Source organism: Pelophylax lessonae, assembly GCF_965119305.1.
Source record: "Pelophylax lessonae genome assembly, chromosome: 10".
Taxonomy (NCBI): Eukaryota; Metazoa; Chordata; class Amphibia; order Anura; family Ranidae; genus Pelophylax; species Pelophylax lessonae.
The window spans coordinates 90,067,339-90,089,028 of record NC_138777.1 but is presented as its reverse complement, the minus strand read 5'-3'; the positions used below and the strand labels follow the sequence as shown (position 1 = coordinate 90,089,028).

At 43.9% G+C, this 21,690-nt stretch overlaps 1 protein-coding gene across 1 annotated transcript in view; it reads right to left on the bottom strand.

The window, feature by feature from the left end:
• Positions 1-21,690, bottom strand: part of LOC309566071 (pre-mRNA-processing factor 39-like) — a 120,780-nt gene that overhangs the window by 60,701 nt on the left and 38,389 nt on the right. Inside the window, exons 4-6 of the mRNA XM_082271097.1 lie at positions 20,637-20,755; positions 14,904-15,071; positions 13,604-13,748 (exon numbers count right to left, since the gene is read on the bottom strand). Coding sequence (XP_082127223.1) covers positions 13,604-13,748; positions 14,904-15,071; positions 20,637-20,755 — 432 coding nt within the window. The remainder of the gene's footprint in view (positions 1-13,603; positions 13,749-14,903; positions 15,072-20,636; positions 20,756-21,690) is intronic.

Sequence of the window (21,690 nt, the reverse complement as noted above, 5' to 3'; positions counted from 1 at the left end):
GCGGTATAGCCACATACTACACCCCATCCACATAAAAAAACACCCCTGGACGCCCCCAGAGGGGGGAGATGCGAGGAAGAGGGATTAGGGGGGAGGGGAATGGAATACCCCCTGTGAGGATAGTGAAAGAGTAGGGGAGGGCAGCACATCCAAGACCACCAACCCCAGGAGGATCTGCACTAACCCCTAACTTCCTAAGGGTGAAAGGGGGTTACTTACCATACCAGTGGAGACTCGGCGGGGGTTCACTCCATGCAGGTCACCTCCTCATCTTGGAACAAGGGTGCTGCGGGCACCCTTGTTCCAAGATGAGGAGTCTGAGGGTTTATGCCTGCAAGGACAACCCCTATAGGCGTGGTTACGTTTTTGTTTTTTTTTCCTGCCTATTGCTAGAAGGAGGAGCATAACCCTATGAATCCTGAAGATAAGGAGCTGCGTTTGTCGATGAACGATAGAGAAAGTGGTAATGACAGTTTCACTTCTATCCTCTGTTTATTAAACGAGATTTTTTTTTGGCTGGGGATTCTGCCAGCGTTTTCTTTAGATTTCTTGGTGTATAAAATAATCTGGGTTATTGGTCGTCTGCTCACAGCAAATTACAATGATTCTCAAAACCAAGAGAAAAGTAAGCTCCCCTGGTACTCTCTCATACTATCAAGGCCACCACAATGGGGGTGCATGTTACGTGTGTTTTATTGTGAGAACAAATGTTCAAGGTAGATAAGCACAGTCCAAAATTGAAGGGGAAAAAAATCATAGCTTTACTAAATCCATATATAGCAATTTTTGGCAATTAGCTTATGGTAAAATCCCAGGTTACATGAGGAACAACATATAATATAATGTTCCTAATTTGTTACCTGTCATTTTAGGATGGACCAATTACCACAATTCACTTTTGATGGATTCAATAAAGCTATGATTTTTTGGGGGATGTGCTCATCTACATTTGCACACAATGATTCTAAACACTGACTCATAGGACATGAGTGGGTTTTAATGTTTTCCCCCTGTGTAAACTAAAGAGAGAGACTGCAAATTTCCCTTTTACTGCTGGAGTATTCTGTCACCAGGAACAAAATTTAGCAGGCAAAACCAGCTTCCTCTCAGATCAGACTGTCACAGGACTAAAGGGAGTGACTTCACGTGTGAGCAATGGGTTTGAGACCCCAAGTGGTGCAGAATCTAAAGTCTAGCCAGCATTCTGCCAGGGACCACTCATGAAAGTTCGGAAGCGCTGTGCTGATCCCAGCTCATGGCCACAAGGTTCACCCTACTCAAACATGTGGAGGATAACACACACAAATAGGAGGTGAGCAGCACAGAGGCGTTCAGGCAGTGACAGGACCATACTAGGGAGATGAAGAAGTCCTGGAAAATAAGCAAAGGGTCAGAGCAGGTGGCAGAAAAGCTAATCCAGGGGAAGGGTCAAGTTTCCCACATGAAAAGCCAGTCCAAACATGCCGATACTCAAGACACTGAGAAGGAGCTTGGAGGTAAGTGGGAAAGTTTCTTAAATGCTGGATGGGTGATCCTCTAAATATGCGTAGCCCTTTTAAGAGGGGTGTACCAATGACATTATCCGCCGAGACAGCAAATGTTGAAACTCCTAGGTGTTGCAGACCCAGAGACAGAGGAAGCATGTCTGTTGAATATTGTTTACCTTTGCACCAATTGATGGAGAAGGGCAATGATAGGAACAAAAGAACCTACAGACAATTAGCCTCAGTAGGGAGATGTGGAAAGCATTATCCTCAAATGAGAAGGTGGGTAGAGTTTGAAAGAAAACTTGAGTAATTTGGGGGGGGGGTATTGTAAATGATCAGATGAAGCATGGGGTGGGGTGAATTTCATCAAGTATACTTGCAGACAGATGTGGTAGTCTAGTAGAAATCCACACCCTTTTACTGGAGTAGGCTGGGACCCACCGATCCAAAGCTGCTTTATACCTGGAAGTCACAAGGTTTAGGTTTTTGGAAACCTCTGTGAAGATGAAGGTGAAGGTCTTTTGAGTTTAAGCTGCCACTGATACTAGCAGAGAGACAGGCACAGGAAATGTCAAATCAAGAGAAGAAAGGGGATTTCCTGGTACTAGCATTGGTGGTGTTATTTACGGTGAAGCTAGGTGACACATTTTGCAAAACCTGTTTAACAACACGCAGATGTCTGTGGAGCCTGCCAAGGTAGGAAGTTTCCTTACTATCTAGACCAGTTATAGGTGGAGGAGGTGACCACTTTTTGCAATATCGTATAACGTTTATATTGGTCAGGCAACGCACTGACACCTTCGCTGCCATTGTGCTATGTTCTGGGTGTTCAGTGTGGCCCTGCGCCTTTAAGGAGGGGTGGGCTTCCTCCAGTCACCTGTCCTCCATCTATCTCATCAGAATGCATGTGCTCCCACTGTGGAGACTCTTTAAAGGTAGAGTTAGGGACTGCAGATATCAGGGTGCCTTGGCGCGGCCTGCAGCTTACGCATGTATTTGCAAATGTGTGCAACTAAACCCCTGTTTTTAACGCAGACTGTTAGACGGGTTAATTTGGCTGGTTGCTGGCTGGTTGGTAAGTAGTGACTGGAAATCCCTTCGTTTTTGATTTGCGTTTGCCCTTCCAGTGCTCCTTACTATCTAGACCAGTTATAGGTGGAGGAGGTGACCACTTTTTGCAATATCATATAACGTTTATATTGGTCAGGCAACGCACTGACACCTTCGATGCCATTGTGCTATGTGCTGGGTGTTCAGTGTGACCCTGCGCCTTTAAGGAGGGGTGGGCTCCCTCCAGTCACCTGTCCTCCATCTATCTCATCAGAATGCATGTGCTCCCACTGTGGAGACTCTTTAAAGGTAGAGTTAGGGACTGCAGATATCAGGGTGCCTTGGCGCGGCCTGCAGCTTACGCATGTATTTGCAAATGTGTGCAACTAAACCCCTGTTTTTAACGCAGACTGTTAGACAGGTTAATTTGGCTGGTTGCTGGCTGGTTGGTAAGTAGTGACTGGAAATCCCTTCGTTTTTGATCAAGGTAGGAAGTTTACCTGGATGTCCAGAAAACTTGGAACCTTGTGCCCATTTTAAGAGCATAGGGCAATTGCTGGTCACTACAAATGTCTTTCAAGGGGGAACACAGGAGTACTGGAGACAAGTAGTATTCCGAATTCAATTTAGCAACATTAAAGGGCACGGAAAATGCATTGGAATAAGCATTTTGAGGATTAGGCTGAAGGTAATGCTGAAATTAAATTTAGTGAAGAAGAGGCCTCAAAAGGCTTGTCAAGAAGCATTGCAAACTATCAAGATTTTTGTGGTTAATGTAGAATTTCCCGGAAGGGTCTTTAGGAGGTGACATTTGGCTCCACAACAGAGGCATGACCCAACTGAGGTTATACGGGTGCTCAAATAGCATAAGGCATGTTTGCTCTGGCTCCATAAGTTCTTCCAAAGATGGAAGAGGCTGATGAGCCTTTTTGAAAATGGGGGCCAAATGGCCAGTTAGAGGGCAACATAATCTAGATCTTTCAAGAGCTTGCTCCTGGCAGCGAAATCCAATCTGAATGTTCAGCATAATCAAGTTATCCAGGGTAGAATGGGTGGATTCCTGGCCAATTTATCCTTTATGTGTTTAGGTAAACCTTGGCAAAAGGTAGTGGTAATGGCCTACAGTCATAACTTCTTTAGAAAGTTGGAGTGCATCAGCAGCAGAGTCATCAAAGGTTTGCCAGAAAGCACCCAACAAGGCAGTAAGACTGGAGGTCATTTAATGCTGCAATTCCAATAACAGAAATACTCAAGCCAAGGCACCCAAGTGAGATCATTTATGCCACCTTAGAGTGGTCAGCAGGGAAATGGTGTCCAGCAAGTTAAAAATGAATGGTGCACTAATTTATGAAGCCAAAACATGTCATTGAATCACCCGGAAAATGGGACAATGGAGGTAGAAATGCTGGCTGTCAAGGGGCTACTGTTGGGGCTAGAGCCAAGGGAGAAGAGGCCAAGGTAACTGCGGCTTGCAGATGGTGCAAGCTGGCAGGAAGGCCCAGTAGGAAGAGCACAGTTCTCTCTTGGTGGGCCTGCTGGGAGTCAATCGTCTTAGCCAAGTGTTGCATTTGGTCTTTGGCTAAATTTCAGGTAGTACTGGTGGAGACGGGAACCGTGCTGCGAAGATGGAGAGGATCAAAGAAACATGTTAAAGGTCAAGACTGCATACCAGCGAATCCAAGGGGAAGAGCCAAGATTGGTACACAAGAAGGCAAGGATGCAAAACCACAGGTAAGGAGCTCAGAGGCAAACAGGAATGTTGCTCAGCGTTGGACACTGAAAGGAGATCTTTTAAATAGTTATGCCCCATTTAAAGCTGAACTCCAGATATGATCTTTATTGCATAATTATATTGGTCCAGCTTGGGGAAGCTGAAAACCACTGTAGTCGGTGATACTACAGTGATAGCAGCGATCTAAGGGTCCTGTGCCTCTCCTCCCTACCCCCTGTCATGATCTGCTTTATCTCGGTGTCCTTATTGTCTCCAACCACATGCCATTCTACTTCTTCTAATCCACCTACACCCTCCCATTTCCTGAATGTGCCAAGATAAGCCACCATTCTGCCTCCTTTTCCTCATGATCAACTTCCAATTTACCCTTTCAACCAATGGTTTATGATCAGCTTTGACCCTAACTTCTTACACCTCATAGCTCCAAAATAGAGTGAGATATTTTAACTGACCAAATAATACATATACATAACAGCTATAATATTGTCTGAATGGGCAGTGATGTATACCTGCATGTTAGGAATCACTCAGAAGCCAAAAATTATTCAAGACAAATTATCTACTGAACAAGCAAATATTTGCTAGATATGCCAATGCACAAAAGAATATTATTATCTATGGTCACTAACAGAAAGTACTGCCACAAGGCATGTAGGAGAAACAGTAAACACGTGGATAAAAGCTCTTCGTGAGATTGGAACCAAACTTTTTGTTTGGAGTGCAAAAACTGGATTTTTGTAAGAACCTACCATAAAATCCTTTTCTCTGAAGTCCATTGACAGACGCAGCTCTTATGCTTCTTATACCATAGGGTTATGCTGCCCCCTACAGGAGTAGTGCTAGGCAGTAAACAAATTCACTGATACGCCTACAGGGGCTGTCCTTCACGGCATAACTCCACACACACTCTGCCACAAGGAAGTTCTACAGCAAGCAGTGAAAAAGAAGACACAAACCATCCCCATAACAGAGGGGCGGGTGCTGCATCTGTTAATGGACTTCAGAGAAAATCATTTTATGGTAAGTTCTTACAAAAATCGAATTTTCTCTATCGTCCATTGACAGACGCAGCTCTTATGCTTCTTATACCATAGGGACATCCCAAAGCTGTGTAGGCAAGAGGGGGATGGAAGAACGCAAATAAGGCGAATGACAGGAAAGCGCCGCCAACTCAGATACTCTGCGAGCAGAAGTATTAGCCACCAAAAAGGCAACCTTCTGAGATAAAGGCAGAGATGTGTCCCTATATTCTCAAAAACAGGCTTTTGAAGAATAGACAAAACCAAAGTCAAATCCCACGGAAGGGGGGATCGTCTCAGAGGAGCCATATGACACACCCCTTGAATAAAGGTGCGAATTAAGGTATTCGCAGCCAACGGCGTTGGAAATACATCGCCAAAGCCGATACTTGGCCCTTGATCATGCCCAAGGCCAACCATTGCTCAACTCCAATCTGCAAGAAAGCCAAGACCCTAGCCACTGAAAAAAAAGGCAAGGGTGCAAATTTTTGCGATTCACACCATGAAATATATATCTTCCATGTGCGATGATAAATCTTTCTGAAGTCGCTGTTCTAGCCCTCAGCAGGGTAGGAAGCACAGACTCAGAGAGACCGCTATCTCTCAGCACCTGGCCTTCAACAGCCATGCCGTTAAAGCAGGATGGAGGATTGGCCCATGAGACAGCAGGTCCTCCCTCAAAAGGAAACCGCCAGGGAGGCATGACGACCATCTTTACCAGGTCTACGTACCAAGACAGACGAGGCCAGTCTGGAGCCACCAGAATCACCGGAACATTCTCCACCGCCATCCTGCGGAGAAATCTCGACAACAGCTGTAGCAGAGGGAAGGCATAAATCAGCCGATACTGGCTCCAAGGAGCTACCAATGCGTCTGTGGCATCGGCCAGAGGATCTCGAGCTCTCGCCACGAACCTTTGCACCTCTTTGTTTAGCTGAGACGCAAACAGGTCAACCTTTGGGGTCCCCCAACGGACACAAAGGAGACGAAATACCTCTGGATAAAAGGACCATTCCCCGTGACCCAGAACCTGACGACTCAGGTTATCTGCTTGCCAATTATCCACTCGGGGAATGTGAACTGCAGAGAGAGCGGGAACCTATCCTTCCGCCCATGTCAGAATCTCGGCCACCTCCTGGGTCCTCTTTGTGCCCCTTTGATGATTGATGTAGGCCACAGCCGTGGCATTGTCCGATTGGATCCGAACCGGGAGACTGCGCAGTCAATTTGTCCAATAGATCAGACATATCTTGATTGCTCGGAGTACCAGAACATTGATCAGTAAAAAAAGACTCCTCCGGCGACCAGACTCCCTGGGCACAGGGGTTGTCAAGCACCCTGCCCCAGCCCAACAGGCTGGCATCTGTGGTGACCACTGTCCACAGCAGCGGTAGAAAGGACTTGCCCTGACTCAGGGCAGGCGACTGAAGCCACCAACAGAGCGTTAACCTCGTGAGTCGGCTCAAATATATCATTCTGTCTAAGGACTGTAGATCCTTGTTCCACTTGACAAGGATCCCCTTTTGCATAGGCCTGAATTAAAATTAAGCGAAGGGGTCCACCTCAAAAGGTCAACGCCATCAGACTCAAGGCTCTCATGCATGTCCGTAGAGAAGAGAGATCGATTTCCAGCAGCAACCGGATCTCTCCCTGCAACTTCTGAAGTTTATCCCCGGGAAGAAAGACTCTCGCCACAGAGGAGTCCAGAGTTAGTCCCAGGTAATCCAGTCGCACCGACGGGGTCAGTGCAGATTATTTGAAGTTGATGATCCACCCGAACTCTTGAAGGGTTTGAACCCTGATTGACGGATCGGGGTCAAAACCTTGGTGAAGACTCTGGGAGCAGAGGCGAGATCAAAGGGTAAAGACGCAAACTGAAAGTGCTAATATGGCAGCGCAAAACGGTGTCCCCCATATATAGGTATGTGCAGATACGCATCTTAGATATCAATGAAGGCTAAAAAAAATCCCCCTAATCTAAAGACGCTACTACTGACCGAATGGATTCCCTCCGAAACTACTGCACCCACACAAAGCGGTTCAGAGACTTGAGGTCCAAATTAGGATGCACCTCTCCCTTTCCTGGGCACCGTGAACAGGTTGGATAAAACCTCAAAATCGGTCCTGCGAGGGATACGACACAATCACTTCTTGTGCAAAGAGGTCCTGCACTGCCTCCCTGAGATCCTACAAGCAATCTGGAGACAGACCTAGATTTGAGGGAAAGAATCTGTCTGCTGGCCGAGACCGAAATTCAAACTTGTACCCTCAAACAAATCGGTTTGTGAATCCATTTGTCCCGGATCAAGGACATCGAGGGATCCTGAAAGAAACGCAGACGTCCCCCACCCCAGAAAACCGGTGAGGGCGCCCCTTCATGCAGAAGAAGATTTGTCTACCGAACCGGACTGACTGGTCTTGGGCTTACCCGACCAAGCCTTTTTGCTCCCTCCAGAGGCCCTGAATAGTTTACCTTTCTCTTGTGTCCCTGAGACACTGTCAGGAAGGTTCTGCCAAAGGACAAGTTGGTAACCGCAGGCAAGTCCCTGTTCCTCGAACCTCCCAAAGAAAAGGTGCGTTAGCGTGATCTAACGTGCGCGCATCTGTATGCGCTCAGACAAACCAATATGCACACAGGCGAACCAATATGCGCTAGAATGCGAATGGATGTGCGTATGTGCGAACAATTGTGCGCGGCGCATCTTGTGACAGTTTAGGCGCCAAACAGGCTATTTAAGCTGGATCTGCTCCTAGGATTAGTAGTGCTGTCTCGTCTACAGAGTTCTGTGATTGTCCTGTTCCCAGTTACCTGCATCTGCTCCTGAAATACTGACCCGGCTTGCCTCTGACTATTCCTGCTCTCTGCCTGCATCGACTCCTGCCTGTAACTTGTCCATTCTCCAGTCTCCCCGCCTGTACCTGATCGATCTGTGTATGACCCGGCTTGTCTGACTTTGCTTATCTTCCAGTTCTCCTTGGAGCTACCAAGTTTCTGCATCAGTCCATCTGCTACTGGGACATCTGCCTCCTTCTGGTGCGCTACTCTGCCAGCAGTTCTGCAGCCTGCACGTCCACCGGCACTCGTGCGACTCTGCACTCTTGCGCCACCTGTTTACTCTATTAGGGTCTCTGAGTGAGAGGTGTAAGAGAGGCCTTCCTCTGCATATTCAGGCTCTACCCAACAGGTATGTGACAGACATGAAAAAAACGCCTTTGGAGGATTGGGGAAGAAGAGTACTCTTACCCCCCATTAGGTCTTTTAAAAACTCATCCAACTCATCCAAGGAGTCCTCGTCCAGCAAGGGTAGATCTGTTAAAGCCCTATTAGAAGCCTGGTCAGCGGACCAGCTCTTAAGACACACCATGCGGCATATGGCAATCCTTACCGCTGACCCTCTGGCAACCAGAGTGGCCGCGTCCAAAGACGCATCGCACAGAAACACCAGGGCCTGGGCCATCTGGTCCGTGAGTCTAATTAAGGTCGGTGGAACCTTCTCAGTGTTCAAGCTACCCCTAGGCACTTTAACCCACACCATTACCGTCTGTGAAACCAGAACGGACACCAAGATCGGATTTTGTACCGAACCCACCAAAAAATGGAGCAACGTCTGGAGCAACCAGCAACGTCTGCAGCATGGAGAACTGAGCACAGACAGTGATATCAATCCACAAGATGCCGGACTGCCTGTGTTGCTCCAGGCTACAACAAAATGGTGCCAATACAACTGCATAGGAAGCCCAGGGAAAATGGCCACATCACCTCACACACAGGGAGCCGATGCCCACACCTAAGATGGTGGCCGAACGCTGCCATGCGGTCAGGACCCAAATACAAGGCCACACCAGGGATTTACCTAAACAGACCCCACAGGATAAGGTACCTCGGGAGCCAGGCGCTGAATATAGCACTCCCATGCGGGAGCAGGGAGGGCAGGGCCAGAATCCTGATAGGCCAGGGGGATCTTTTAGGAAAAACGGGGTCCATTTATCCCTAGTGGGCCCACATCCCCCCCAGAGGCCACTAGGGACATGGGGGGCTCAGTTTACTCACCATACCATGGACCAGGTGGGCTCCGCACCGGACAGATCACCTCCCACCCTGAGTGAGGGTGCTGCCAGCCGAGGGGCACACTGCGACTCAGGGCGTTCCAGGTCGATACGTCCCGGTGAGACATCCACTCGCAAGCTCGTCCCCACTATAACCTGTTTACGCTTGTCGGCCAGGCTGGGAGACCATAAGGATCTATATATCCACTGGGAAACCTCAGCCGGTTGTCGCTTGTAGTTCACCAGGAGGATCCCCCTGATACTAGCAAGCGTTAGTGAGTAAGGAGAAATAAAAAGAAATATCCTTAAAAGAACAAAAAAACTGAGACCAATTTCCCAGCAGGAAACCTAGGTCCTACTCCTTCACTAGGTAGCAAGAAACTGGCTTGTGGCAGAGTGTGTGTGGGGTAATGCCGTGAAGGACAGCCCCTCTAGGTGTATCAGTGAATTTTTTCAATGCCTAGTACTACTCCTGTAGGGGACAGCATAATCCTAAGGTATAAGAAGAATAAGAGCTGCGTCTGTCAATGCACGATAGAGAAATATTGTATGTGGTGTAAGCCAACACTGTCCATCTTCCGTGAACACAATCTTCAAAGTTAGCACTATGTTGCAGTATCGCTTTTTGTCAACAAAGACTGAAAAACTATTCAGATACACTATATTACCAAAAGTATTGGGACATATGCCTTTACTCGCACATGAACTTTAATGGTATCCCAGTCTTAGTCCGTAGGGTTCAATATTGAGTTGGCTCACCCTTTGCAGCTTTAACAGCTTCAACTGTTCTGGGAAGGCTGTCCACAAGGTTTAGGAGTGTGTCTATGAGAATGTTTGACCATTCTTCCAGAAGCGCATTGGCTTTCATGAGGTCAGGCACTAATCGTAAACAAGAAGGACTTGCTCGCAGTCTCTGTTCTAATTCATCCCAAAGGTGTTCTATCGGGTTGAGGTCAGGACTCTGTGCAGGCCAGTCAAGTTCCTCCACCCCAAACAAGGGTGTGGGTTGTTTCTCAGGAGTTGGGCTCGGCCCCTTAGTTCCAGTGAAGGGAACTCTTGAGGCGTCAGCATACCACGACATTTTGGACAATTTCATGCTCCCAACTTTGTGGGAACAGTTTGAGGATGGCCCCTTCCTGTTCCAATATGATTGCGCACAAGTGCATAATCAAGGTCCATAAAGACATGAATGAGCGAGTTTGGGGTGAAGTAACTTGACTGGGCTGCAGAGAGTCCTGACCTCAACCCAACAGAACACCTTTGGGATGAATTAGAGCGGAGACTGCGAGCCAGGTCTTCTTGTCTAATATCAGTGTCTGACCTCACAAATGCGCTTCTACAAGCATGGTCAAACATTCCCATAGACACTTTTAAACCTTATGGACAGCCTTCCCAGATGAGTTGAAGCTGTTATAGCTGCAAAGGGTGGGCCAACTCAATATTGAATCCTACGGACTAAGACTGGGATGCCATTAAAGTTCATGTGCATGTAAAGGCAGATTCTTTCGGTAACGTTTCTTTCAGTAAAGAGATGATCTGAGACTGGGGCACAGGTTCACCTTCTGACAGAAAAATGACAACAAATAGTTTTTAGCACTACACATTGTGGATTATGCAAGGCATAAACCACATGTAAATATTAGGAATTTTTTTAAAACTGTGAATTCATCTAACTTTGACATGGATAGGATGAAACCAATCCTTTCATCCAGAAAAGATTTCTAACATGTTTGGATTGATGCAGTGGTTTAGGAATGGTTGATGACTGTATAATGAACACATGTATAAAGAGTATAATGAGCCCTGTTCTTGTGCCCTTCCACTCTTGAGCCCCGGTTCACACTACTGCGTGTGCGGGGTTCGCATGTCATGTCGGAGCGCACTGCTCCGACATGACATGCGATCAGCTGTGCGGTGCGAGTTTAGCCATACAGTTTGTATGGCTAAATTCGCATCGCACCCGCAGCAAACACGCACAGGAGGCATTTTTGCTGCCGCATCAGGATCGGATCGCACAGCGGTTCACACTTGTGCGATCCGATCCTGTGCGAACTGCACGATCGCACTGCGATATGCGATCAAACTGGGGGTGTCGTTAAGATTACATTGACACCCCCAGCGGATCGCATATGGCAGTGTGAACTGCCGGGGGTGCGTGTGCGATGCGGGAACAGGCTGCGAATTCGCAGCCTTCCCGCATCGCATCAGTGTGAACCGAGCCTTAGAGGCACAGCCTCTAAAGTAACTCAAAGGGAAAAGTCAGTTTGGGACCTGATCATCTGTCCTAGTATGTGGGACTTTGTTACCTAACTATGTTACACTACAACCGTATCCAACGGTTTTGAGAATGACACAAATATAAATTTTTCACAAAGTCTGCAGCGTCAGTGTTTTTAAGTCTTTTTATCAGGAGTTACTATGGTATACTGAAGTATAAATACAAGCAATTCATAGGTGTCAAAGGCTTTTATTAACATTTACATTAAGTTTATACAAAGAGTCAAAATTTGCAGTGTTGACACTTCTTTTTTAAGACCTCTGAAATTCACCCTGGCATGCTGTCAATCAACTTCTGGGCCACATCCTGACTGATGGCAGCCCATTCTTGCATTATCAATTCATGGAGTTTGTCAGAATTTGTGGATTTTTTTTTTGTTCACCGCATCTTGAGGATTGACCAGAAGTTCTCAAAATGGGATTAAGGTCTGTGGAGTTTCCTGGCCATGGACCCAAATTATCAATTTTTTGTTGCCAAAGCCACTTGGTTATCATTTTTGCCTTATGGCAAAGTGTTCCATCATGCTGGAAAAGGCATGGTTCATCACCAAATTGTTCTTGGATGGTTGGGAGCATTTGCTCCTGGAGGATGTTTTTGTACCATTCTTTATTCATGGCTGTGTGCTTATGCAAAATTGTAAGTGAGCCCATTCCCTTGGCTGAGAAGTAACCCCACACCTGAATGGTCTCAGGATGCTTTAATGTTGGCATGACACAGAAGTGATGGTAGCACTCATCTTTTCTTCTATGGACAAGGTTTTTTCCAAATGCCCAAAACAATCGGAAACAAGATTCATCAGAGAAAATTACTTTACCCCCAGTCCTCAGCAGTCGAATCCCCAGCAGTCTAATCCCCTTACCTTTTGCAGAATATCAGTCTGTCCTTGATGTTTTTCCCAGAGAGAAGTGGCTTCTTTGCTGCCCTCCGTGACACCAGGCCATCCTCCAAAAGTCTTCGCTTCACTGTGCATGCAAGATGCAATCACACCTGCCTGCTGCCATTCCTGAGCAAGCTCTGCACTGGTGGTCGCCGATCGTGCAACTGAATTAACTTTAGGAGACAGTCCTGGCGCTTGCTGGACTGTCTTGGACGCCTTCTTTACAACAATTAAACCTCTCTCCTTAAAGTTCATGATGATCCAAAAAATGCTTGATTTAGGTGTGATCTTAGTAGCAGCAATATCCTTGCCTGTGAATCCCTTTTTGTGCAAAGCAATGATGACTGCACTTGGTTGCTTGCAGGTAACCATGGATAACAGAGGAAGAACAATGATTTCAAGCACCACCTCCTTTTAAAGCTTTCAGTCTGTTATTCAAACTCAATCAACATTACTGAGTGATTTCCAGTCTGGTCCTCGTCAACACGGACACCTGTGTTAATGAGAGAGTCACTGACAATGTCAGCTGGTCCTTTTGTGGCAGGACTGAAATGCAGTTGAAATGTTTTTTTTTGTTTGTTTTTTGTTTTTTTAGATTAAGTTCATTTTCATCAATTAATTGCAATTTATCTGATCACTCTTCATAACATTCTGGTGTATATGCAAATTGCCATCATAAAAACTACGGGGACAACAGACTTTGTGAAAATTATTATTGGTATCATTCTCAAAACGTTTGGCCACAGCTGTACATAAACTTGCCAAAATATACAAGTAAGGCCCCGTTCACATAGGGGCGATCCGACTTCGGGTGGCGACCTCCGAGGTCGCGGTGCGAGCAGCGCGCCGCGACCTCGGAGCGGCCGCCACAGACTTCATAACATTGAAGTCTATGGCGGTCGCCTCCGGGTCGCCCCAAAGAAGCTCCGGACCCTTTTTCTAAGTCGGAGCGACTTGTGTCGCTCCTATTAGAACGGGTCCGCAGCTTCCCTATGGAAGGCGACCTACGGCGACCTGTGAGGCGACCAGGTCGCCTCACAGGTCGCCTTAGTGTGAACGGGGGCTTAATATCAAGAATTAAAATCACTCTAAAATTTGGGAAAAAATACACACTGTTAAGGACTCCAAACAGTCTTCTGAGTCTTCAGCAGCGATCTGATCATTGTCATTTTCAATCTGTATTCTTGAGTGGATCCTATCCCGTTCCTCTGCGTTCAAGATTTCAATTGGGGAATAAATGGATACAAACGACTTAAATCTGGATAGTAAAAAAAGAAAAGAACAATCTTTACTAGGTTTACCTGACACTTAAAGTGTTACTAAACCCAGGACACTGCATTCACTATATTTGGTCTCCCACAGTACACAGAACATGGAAATGCAATTATTTTAGTAAATATAAACTGCTAAATACATTTTCTCATCAGCAGTATATATCAGTCTTGTGACTTCTATCAGTGTCCGGCCAAGCATTGGTTAAAGCTTGTAGAAGGAGTTTTCATTCTACTCTGACTATCCTATGAGGCTGCATGACCCCTTACCCTCTGTCTGGACAGTCCTTTTTGGCCCTGTTCCAATCACATGCACCCTCCCCAGGAAAAGAAAAAACCTCTCTAGCAATACACCCCAAAATGAGCATGTGCAGAGTGACTCCAAGACTTTGTACTATGCGGAGATGAATTGGGGAAAGCGGAAGAAGGGAATGATTAGAGAAGACATTAAACAGCCTTTTTTACACAATGCAGAGGATTCACTCCTTAGGTTCCACAGAGAGTATAACAAGCATGCTTTACTGTGTGTATACAGACTGATTTTACTGTTGTGGGTTTAGTAACATTTTATGAAGCCTTAAAGAATGGTGGATTCATGTTTTTGTACTTGCATCCCTAGATAAATATGGCAACTTGACATATCCCTGATGGTATACAGGACAATAGGTACATATGAAACTGTAGGTGGGAACAATGTTAGTTTGTGTAGGGACGGTGGCATTATTTACCAATGTGTTATTAGAGAAGACATTTAATATTTACTCTTTGCATCTTATGTAAACTTTTGCAAGACATAGCACACTGCATAGTACAGGGATAATCAGCGGGGAGCAATAAACATGTTTTTTTTATGAAGAAACTGCTTTTTTATGTATTTATCATATGCTTTAAAGTGAGAACTGCTCAGGATTATGATACTGCTGTCCATTGTTCTTTACTTCCTTTTTCATTTTGTATGTTTTGTTTTTTTATATAATTTGTTGGTTTGTTTTTTGTAAAAACTATTTGATTAAAAAAAGAAAGCAAAGTATACACATAAATTATGCTTGTTATTGCAGAAAGAAACATTTTATAAATCAAACAGAAGTAAAAGAATAGGAAATGAAAGAAAGTAATTCAAAGTATCCAACCATCTTCCTCACCTCTCATAGTGTTTTTTATACAGCTGAGTGGGGATAGTAAGCACTCGATCGAACAGTATAGTAACTTCTTTTAGGTTATTCTGCTGAATCTCAAAGTCTATGTACATTATCCATAGCTCATCTGATTTAAACTCCATACCAGAAGCTTTTACAGCCTCCCTAAACACACTGTAAGAAGGTACAAAAGGAAGGCAGGTCTAAAATTAATAGGGTTAATTTCTGCATATGCTGCATTTTACAATTTAGACATAAACCAGAAGTGACATGCTGCAAAAAATGAAAATGCATTACAATTTAAAACCTTTGTGTAAGAATGCCCAACAGATTACAATGAACTATATATATATGTCAGCTCATACAAGTCCCTAAACAATAGTGTATTATTTGTTATGAGAGACATTATTATTTTCAGTTTCAGTGAACCTTGACTATACTACTGAGGCAAAGGGATTGCAGAAGACAAACTACTACACTTTAAACAGGAATTTAGAAAATGTAGGATCCAATCAGCAACGAGCATCTCAAAAGTCTATTCCACTTCTACATTATTTCAATGTGTTTTTTATTGGAAGTAATAAGTACAATAAATTTAATGAGCATGACAATAGACATTTAATTCACAAAAGATTGAAAACTAAACAGAAACACAAGTAGAGAAACAGTATTAATAATAAAAAAAATGAAATCAGTGGACTATATTGGCAAATTTTTTAAATGCTCTCAAGTATTCCTTAGCAATAGAACAAGTTTGCTGAAATATGACAGAAAATATAAACCCAGGCTGCTGATGTCAAAATTGATGCCCCTTTGAATTAGATCACAGCAATACTCCTCGTCTGAAGGAACCGCACAGCAGGCATTCTTCAGCTTCTGTTCTTCTCATAGATCTTCAGATTTCAAAGAACCATAGGTGATCAAAATGTACACAGCAGTACAATTCTTCAGAAAATAAGCCTATGTGGTACCCACTTATGTAAATGATTAAGTGAAGATAAGGCTGCATGAAATTGCATGAAACTGAAATGAAGTGCTTGGCAAAGAATAGTGATATGGTGTTCCTTAATGAATTAGTATATTAGAAGCATGCTCAGGCTGAATGTGATCTGTACTTACATGTCAGGTATACCTCCCTCACATTAAGAACTTGCAAAGATTAAAAAAAAAAGGCTGGATTCACTGTCTGATTAGTAGGTTTTAGAATTCTGTAATATGGTATAGCTCTACATATTATGCAGAATAATTTGACCACTACCCACACCTTCATCTTGTCTGATGTACCCATTTAATGGTGATCTGAATGACTCCAATTCCCCAACAAATATGCATGCTCAAGACCGTCTAATCACAACACCTACACACACATTTAGCAACTCCTCCTCACAGCTTCTCCTCCCAATTGCTACCACTGGTTTTAGCCTCTCACTTAACTCTAATGCTGACCCTGAATGCACTGAAAAACAACCAGTTAATCAAAGATTCCATTTTTTGTAGAGTTTGGCCCAGTTTTACTAGATTTTTCACCAGGAACAACTGTTCTTTTCCAAAGAAACACAATGTTTACAGATCAAACTATCAAACCCAGAATTTGATTTATTGAAAAGACCTTTCTATTAAACAACTGTTTCTTTGCCAGCACTGTTTGGCACCCCTTAAGTTTTCCTTATATGTTGTCCTCTTCCCTAAGGGCTATTGTATCTCACTAGATGCAGCCACTGTTCAGCCAACAAATTTCCACCAAGCTTCTTCAACAAATATTGATTGACAAAGCAAATTTTGTCAAGTCGGGTGTTGCCCACAGGGACATCCACGGCTAGAATTTCTGTTGATTCAGCAGGAATCAGGTGAAATTTGAGCCGTCTAGACTTTCTCCTCAAACAGCTAGGATATTTCAATGGTTCCACTTACACTGTGTGTCTACCTGCATTTAGAGCAAATAGAATTCTATATGTCCAGGCAGGGCTGCCATCAGGGGGGTACAGCCCATACATATGTAGGGGGCCCAGGCGTCTCGAGGGGCCCAGTCCTGAGGGATGCCCGGGCTCCAAGTTGACACCTCCCCTTTTTTCCTTTCCTCCCCTACACTGGCAGCTAGTCCCGACTCTCGCTGGTGCAACCTGCTGCACTGGCTCCTGACTCCCAGCCTCCTGCTGGCCACCTCTGTCAAAATTATTGGTTGCTAGGACCCTCTGGCATCCTAGCATTCAATCATTTACATTCACAGGCCCAGGCAGAGGAGGAGGATGTAACTTGGTGGTCAGGCCCGGGGGGCCAGGCCTAAATCTGTGTAAGGGGCCCCAAAATTTCCGATGGCTGCCCTGTGTCCAGGATCCAAACATCTAAAATGCAGCAAAAAGTGATCTTGGAGAGTAAACACAGGAGTGCAAGTGTGAGTGTAGCCCAAAACATGACATATTGTACAACCTACAATGCACATTTACCATTTATTTTTGCATTATACAAACTGGAAAAAATGTAGCATGTGCAAATGTTTGGAGAACCTTCGTCAGTATTTAACTTTTCCTTTGGCAGAAATCCCAGCCCCAAATGTATATCTTATAATCAAGCAAAGTAGCCTTCGCCGTATAATCTTTTCTTTGGAGAAAATTCTGCCAACAGGAATGAGGGTATAAGTGCTGGTTCACACTTCTGCGATCACAGAGATCGCATGTAATCCGGAGCGCACTGCTCCTGAAATTACATGCGATCTCTGTGCGGTGCAAATTCAGCCATACAGTTTGTAATTGCACCTAACTTGCACAGGACCCATTTTTTGGTCCGCAGCAGAATCGGATCGCATGGTGGTTCACACTAGTGCGATCCGATTCTGTGCGAACTTTCAGATCGCACTGCGATATGCAATCTGATCTGGGGGTGTCGTTAACTTTTAATTGACATCCTCAGCGTATCGCATATGGCAGTGTGAACTGTCAGGGGCGCGGGTGCGATGCGGGAACATGCTGTATATTCGCAGCGTTCCCGCATCGCAGAAATGTGAACCGGCACTAAGAGGAGATGTTTTCTGATCTTTGTCCATGTCATCAGCAAGACAATACACAGATAGTCAATTTATTATAGGACACACATTAATGGCAGAGGATTACACACTAATCATTTCATATTATACTGCAAGTAAAAAAGGTTGCTAATAAAATGGGAAAATGTAAACTCCTACATTCCTTACATGAAAAAAGTTAAGAGATTAGCAAAACAATCTGTGGATTGGTCTACAGATATCGAATAGTAGCAATAAAAAAAAGAAGAGTGAACACTATTACACAAATCCAGATTTGACCAATTGTCACCAATTTCCTTGAATCGATCTCCAACACTGGCAATTACACTACAAAAATAAAAAGTCACCTGAAAAAAAAAAGTTCACTGCAAATGCAGGGTGGGATGGGGAAGGTCATTCATCGAAAAAAATAACAAAACAGGAATGTGTCTGTAGTGTATTTAACAGTAGAAATACATTGACTAAAATCTGGCTGATCCTTTGAACGTATCCCCCTATAGTAGTCAAAAATAGGTCTACACCTGTTGTAACAGATGCACTTTCATGAGGGTTAGGATGTTCACCTGTTTGAAGTGAATAAATGTCATATGTTACATTAAACATGTTGAAAGTAAAAATGGAAACATCACAATCAGTTTTAAGAATCTCCAAAGCATACAATAGTGAAGTGCTCACAAACCAAAGAAAAACTTTCAAATAATAATCAGTCAGGGCCTTTTAAAAGAAATGTTTAATTCACATTGCGCACTGCCATTACCACCACCAACCCTCTCTGAAACACACACACACACACTGATTAACTAGGGAGGGAGAACAAACCATCCACAACCAAGCACACACACTTAAAGCCTAACTCCACCTTGAATGTCCCTTTAAATAGTTGGTTTAAACCAAGCTGGCCCAAACAAACCATTTACTGCACTAACAGGTACTGCTCAACCATACATGTAAAGCTTTCTATTCTACAAATGAATACAAAGCTTCATCGGATGGTGGAGAGGCGAGCAAATTATGTCAAAATCTCTTCCTCAGCCAATAAGAGGAAACTTTGTATTTGTATTCATTCACAGGTTACAAAGCTTCCTGTAAAAGGCTAAGAAGAGCTCAGCCCAACTCTGTTTTGTTCTGGGAGTGGGACATAAAGTCCCCATCCCACTGCCAGAACACAGCGCTGTATACTGTATATTAGGGATCGACCGATTATCGGCAAAGCCAATATATCGAGGGCCGATATGCACTTTCCCCGATATATCAGAATTGGCCTTGGAGGTTACCGATACTGCCGATATTTCGGGAAAGTGCTTGTACCAGAGTGATGCCTGCAGCTAGAGGCATCACTCCGGTACCGGCGTCCATAGCCGGCGGTCCGCTGTCTTGTAATGACAACGGATGCGGCTGAGAACTGTCACTACAAGGAGCGGGAGGAGACCCGGGCAACCAACCTGCATGGCCGCTGAAGACCCGATCAAAGCCGCATTTGGCTCTGTTCGGGTCTCCATGCAAAAACCCAGAAGGGATGTCATGACATTACTTTCCGGTAATGGTGCCAAATTTAAAAAAATTACAGCATTCAAAACAGCCAAACTTGGTGTTTTGAATACTTTTAAGTGCAGAGGAGTGGTTTGGGGTCTTTTAGACCCCAGATTCCTCCACAAGTGTACCTGTCAATAAAAATTTTTTTTTAAATGTATGAAAATATCGGCCTATACGCGATGACCAAAATATCGGTATCGGCAATGAAAAAACTATATTGGCTGATCACTACTGTATATAGTTGAGGCTACACACAGTTAATACAGCATGCCCTGCAAGTGGATCTGTTAGTGCAGTAAATTGTTTGTTTGGGCTATCTTGGCCCAAACAAACTATTTAAAAAGGCGACATGAAATGTGAAGTTAAACTTTAAATGCAAACTTTATCCAATCCTGAAAACCACCTCACAAGTCTTTGACTGCATAGCAGCATTCACCAGCAAGGAAATCATCTGTAACCTGCAGCAACACTATTTCCAGAGTATACATTAATGATAATAATAAAAGAAAAACATGCATAATCTTATCTATTGTCCTTTGACATACCAACAGAATAATTCATGGATTTCACTAACGCCCAAGTCAAGCCTAAAGGGTATCTCCACTTTAGTAAGAAAAAAATATATAACTTATACAATAACTACACAAGTCATATTGTAATTAAAAGTTATTAAAAAAACCTTTCCTTTTCAATCTGCAGCTCTGTAATTTTTGTTAATTGCAATGTAATTTGGTAACCTGAAGGTGTTCTGTAAACAGATGGTAAATGGAATGCCCCCCAGAAATGTCACTTCCTGCTTGTGTAATTGGCTTACTGATTTTCCCAGACATCTGCACTAAGATACAAGTCAGATTTTGGGCAACCCCTGCAACAAACTTTTTGGTAAGATACCCCCAAAGGGAAATCATGTCTAATGGGACCAGGACCCTGCCACTTTCCTCATTAGAACCCTGCAGGTGCAGCAGATGATTGACAAATATAAAGTCACTCCCATTCACGTTTACTTTTGCACATAAACACAGACAAACTGCAATTCTTTCAGAATAACAAAAGGTAGTAGTCTGTAACAAAGTTTGTTAAGATCCTTGCAATGTACATAGATCACCCAGAGGGGAATGGTTTTTTTTCTCAACAAAAGTGAGTTACTCTTTAATTTCAGAATAAAAACAGTGTCATATCAGTCTTACCCTCGTAACTTGTCAACAGATTTTGTCAAAGCCATGTCCATAGTATTCTTCAGGAACTGAATGTATTTGATCCACATGGAGATATTAAGTGGGCTGGCCTTCAAAGCACGCTCAAAGACCTGCACAAATTAAAAAATTTTGGAACATATAACACTGTTTTAGAAGTGAAAAACAGGTAGTATCAGAAATTGGTAATGTAATTGGTCTTTTTTTTAGATTTGTACTTCTAATACAACTTTCAGTTTGTGGGTAACACACATTTGCAAAAAATAAAAATAAAAAATCCTAAACATGCTGAATAATTTTAAACAAACTAAAATAAAATTAGAAAAAAAAGTCAGAATTCTCATATGCAACTACTGATTAAAAAAAATAAAAAATGATTTAATTCAATTAAATCTATGTTTTAATTTATGAATACTGTAGCCAAGAATAATATGAGGGCGGACCACAACAGTTATTTTATATGATTAATTAAGTGTTGCAGTAGAAGAGAATTTTGGACTATATTAATGCAGTTTTAAGGATAAGGTGTAAACATAGGGGTCAATATATATCATAAAAATTGCCTAGCTATTTTTCTAGTCAAGCAGCATGTACATTCATTCTGTGTGATTAAACCAGCATTCCCTCAATTTTTCTTCTGATTGAATGTTCTTAGAGTATTTCCTCTTGTGATCAAATGTTTTAGGTAGGGGTGCACCGATCCGACTTTTCTTGTCCCGATACCGATATCTGGCATTGTGTATCTGCAGATACCGATACCGAAACCGATCAGAAACTACACACATACACAATATGCATGCGGCTGCAGTACAGAGCAAAGCCGCTGCTTCATGTGTATGGCTCCTCCATTCACAGACAGAGTGCATCTGATATCACTCCGCCTGTGAGCCGGACCTATACAGGAAGTAGCGGCTCCCATCCCATACTACTACTACACCAAGTAAGGGACGGCTGAGCAAGGACTCAGCAAAACCGGATCGGCCCGTGGATCGGCGGCTCCGTGCAAGTAAGGGACAGCTGACCCGGGACTCAGCAAAACCGGATCGGC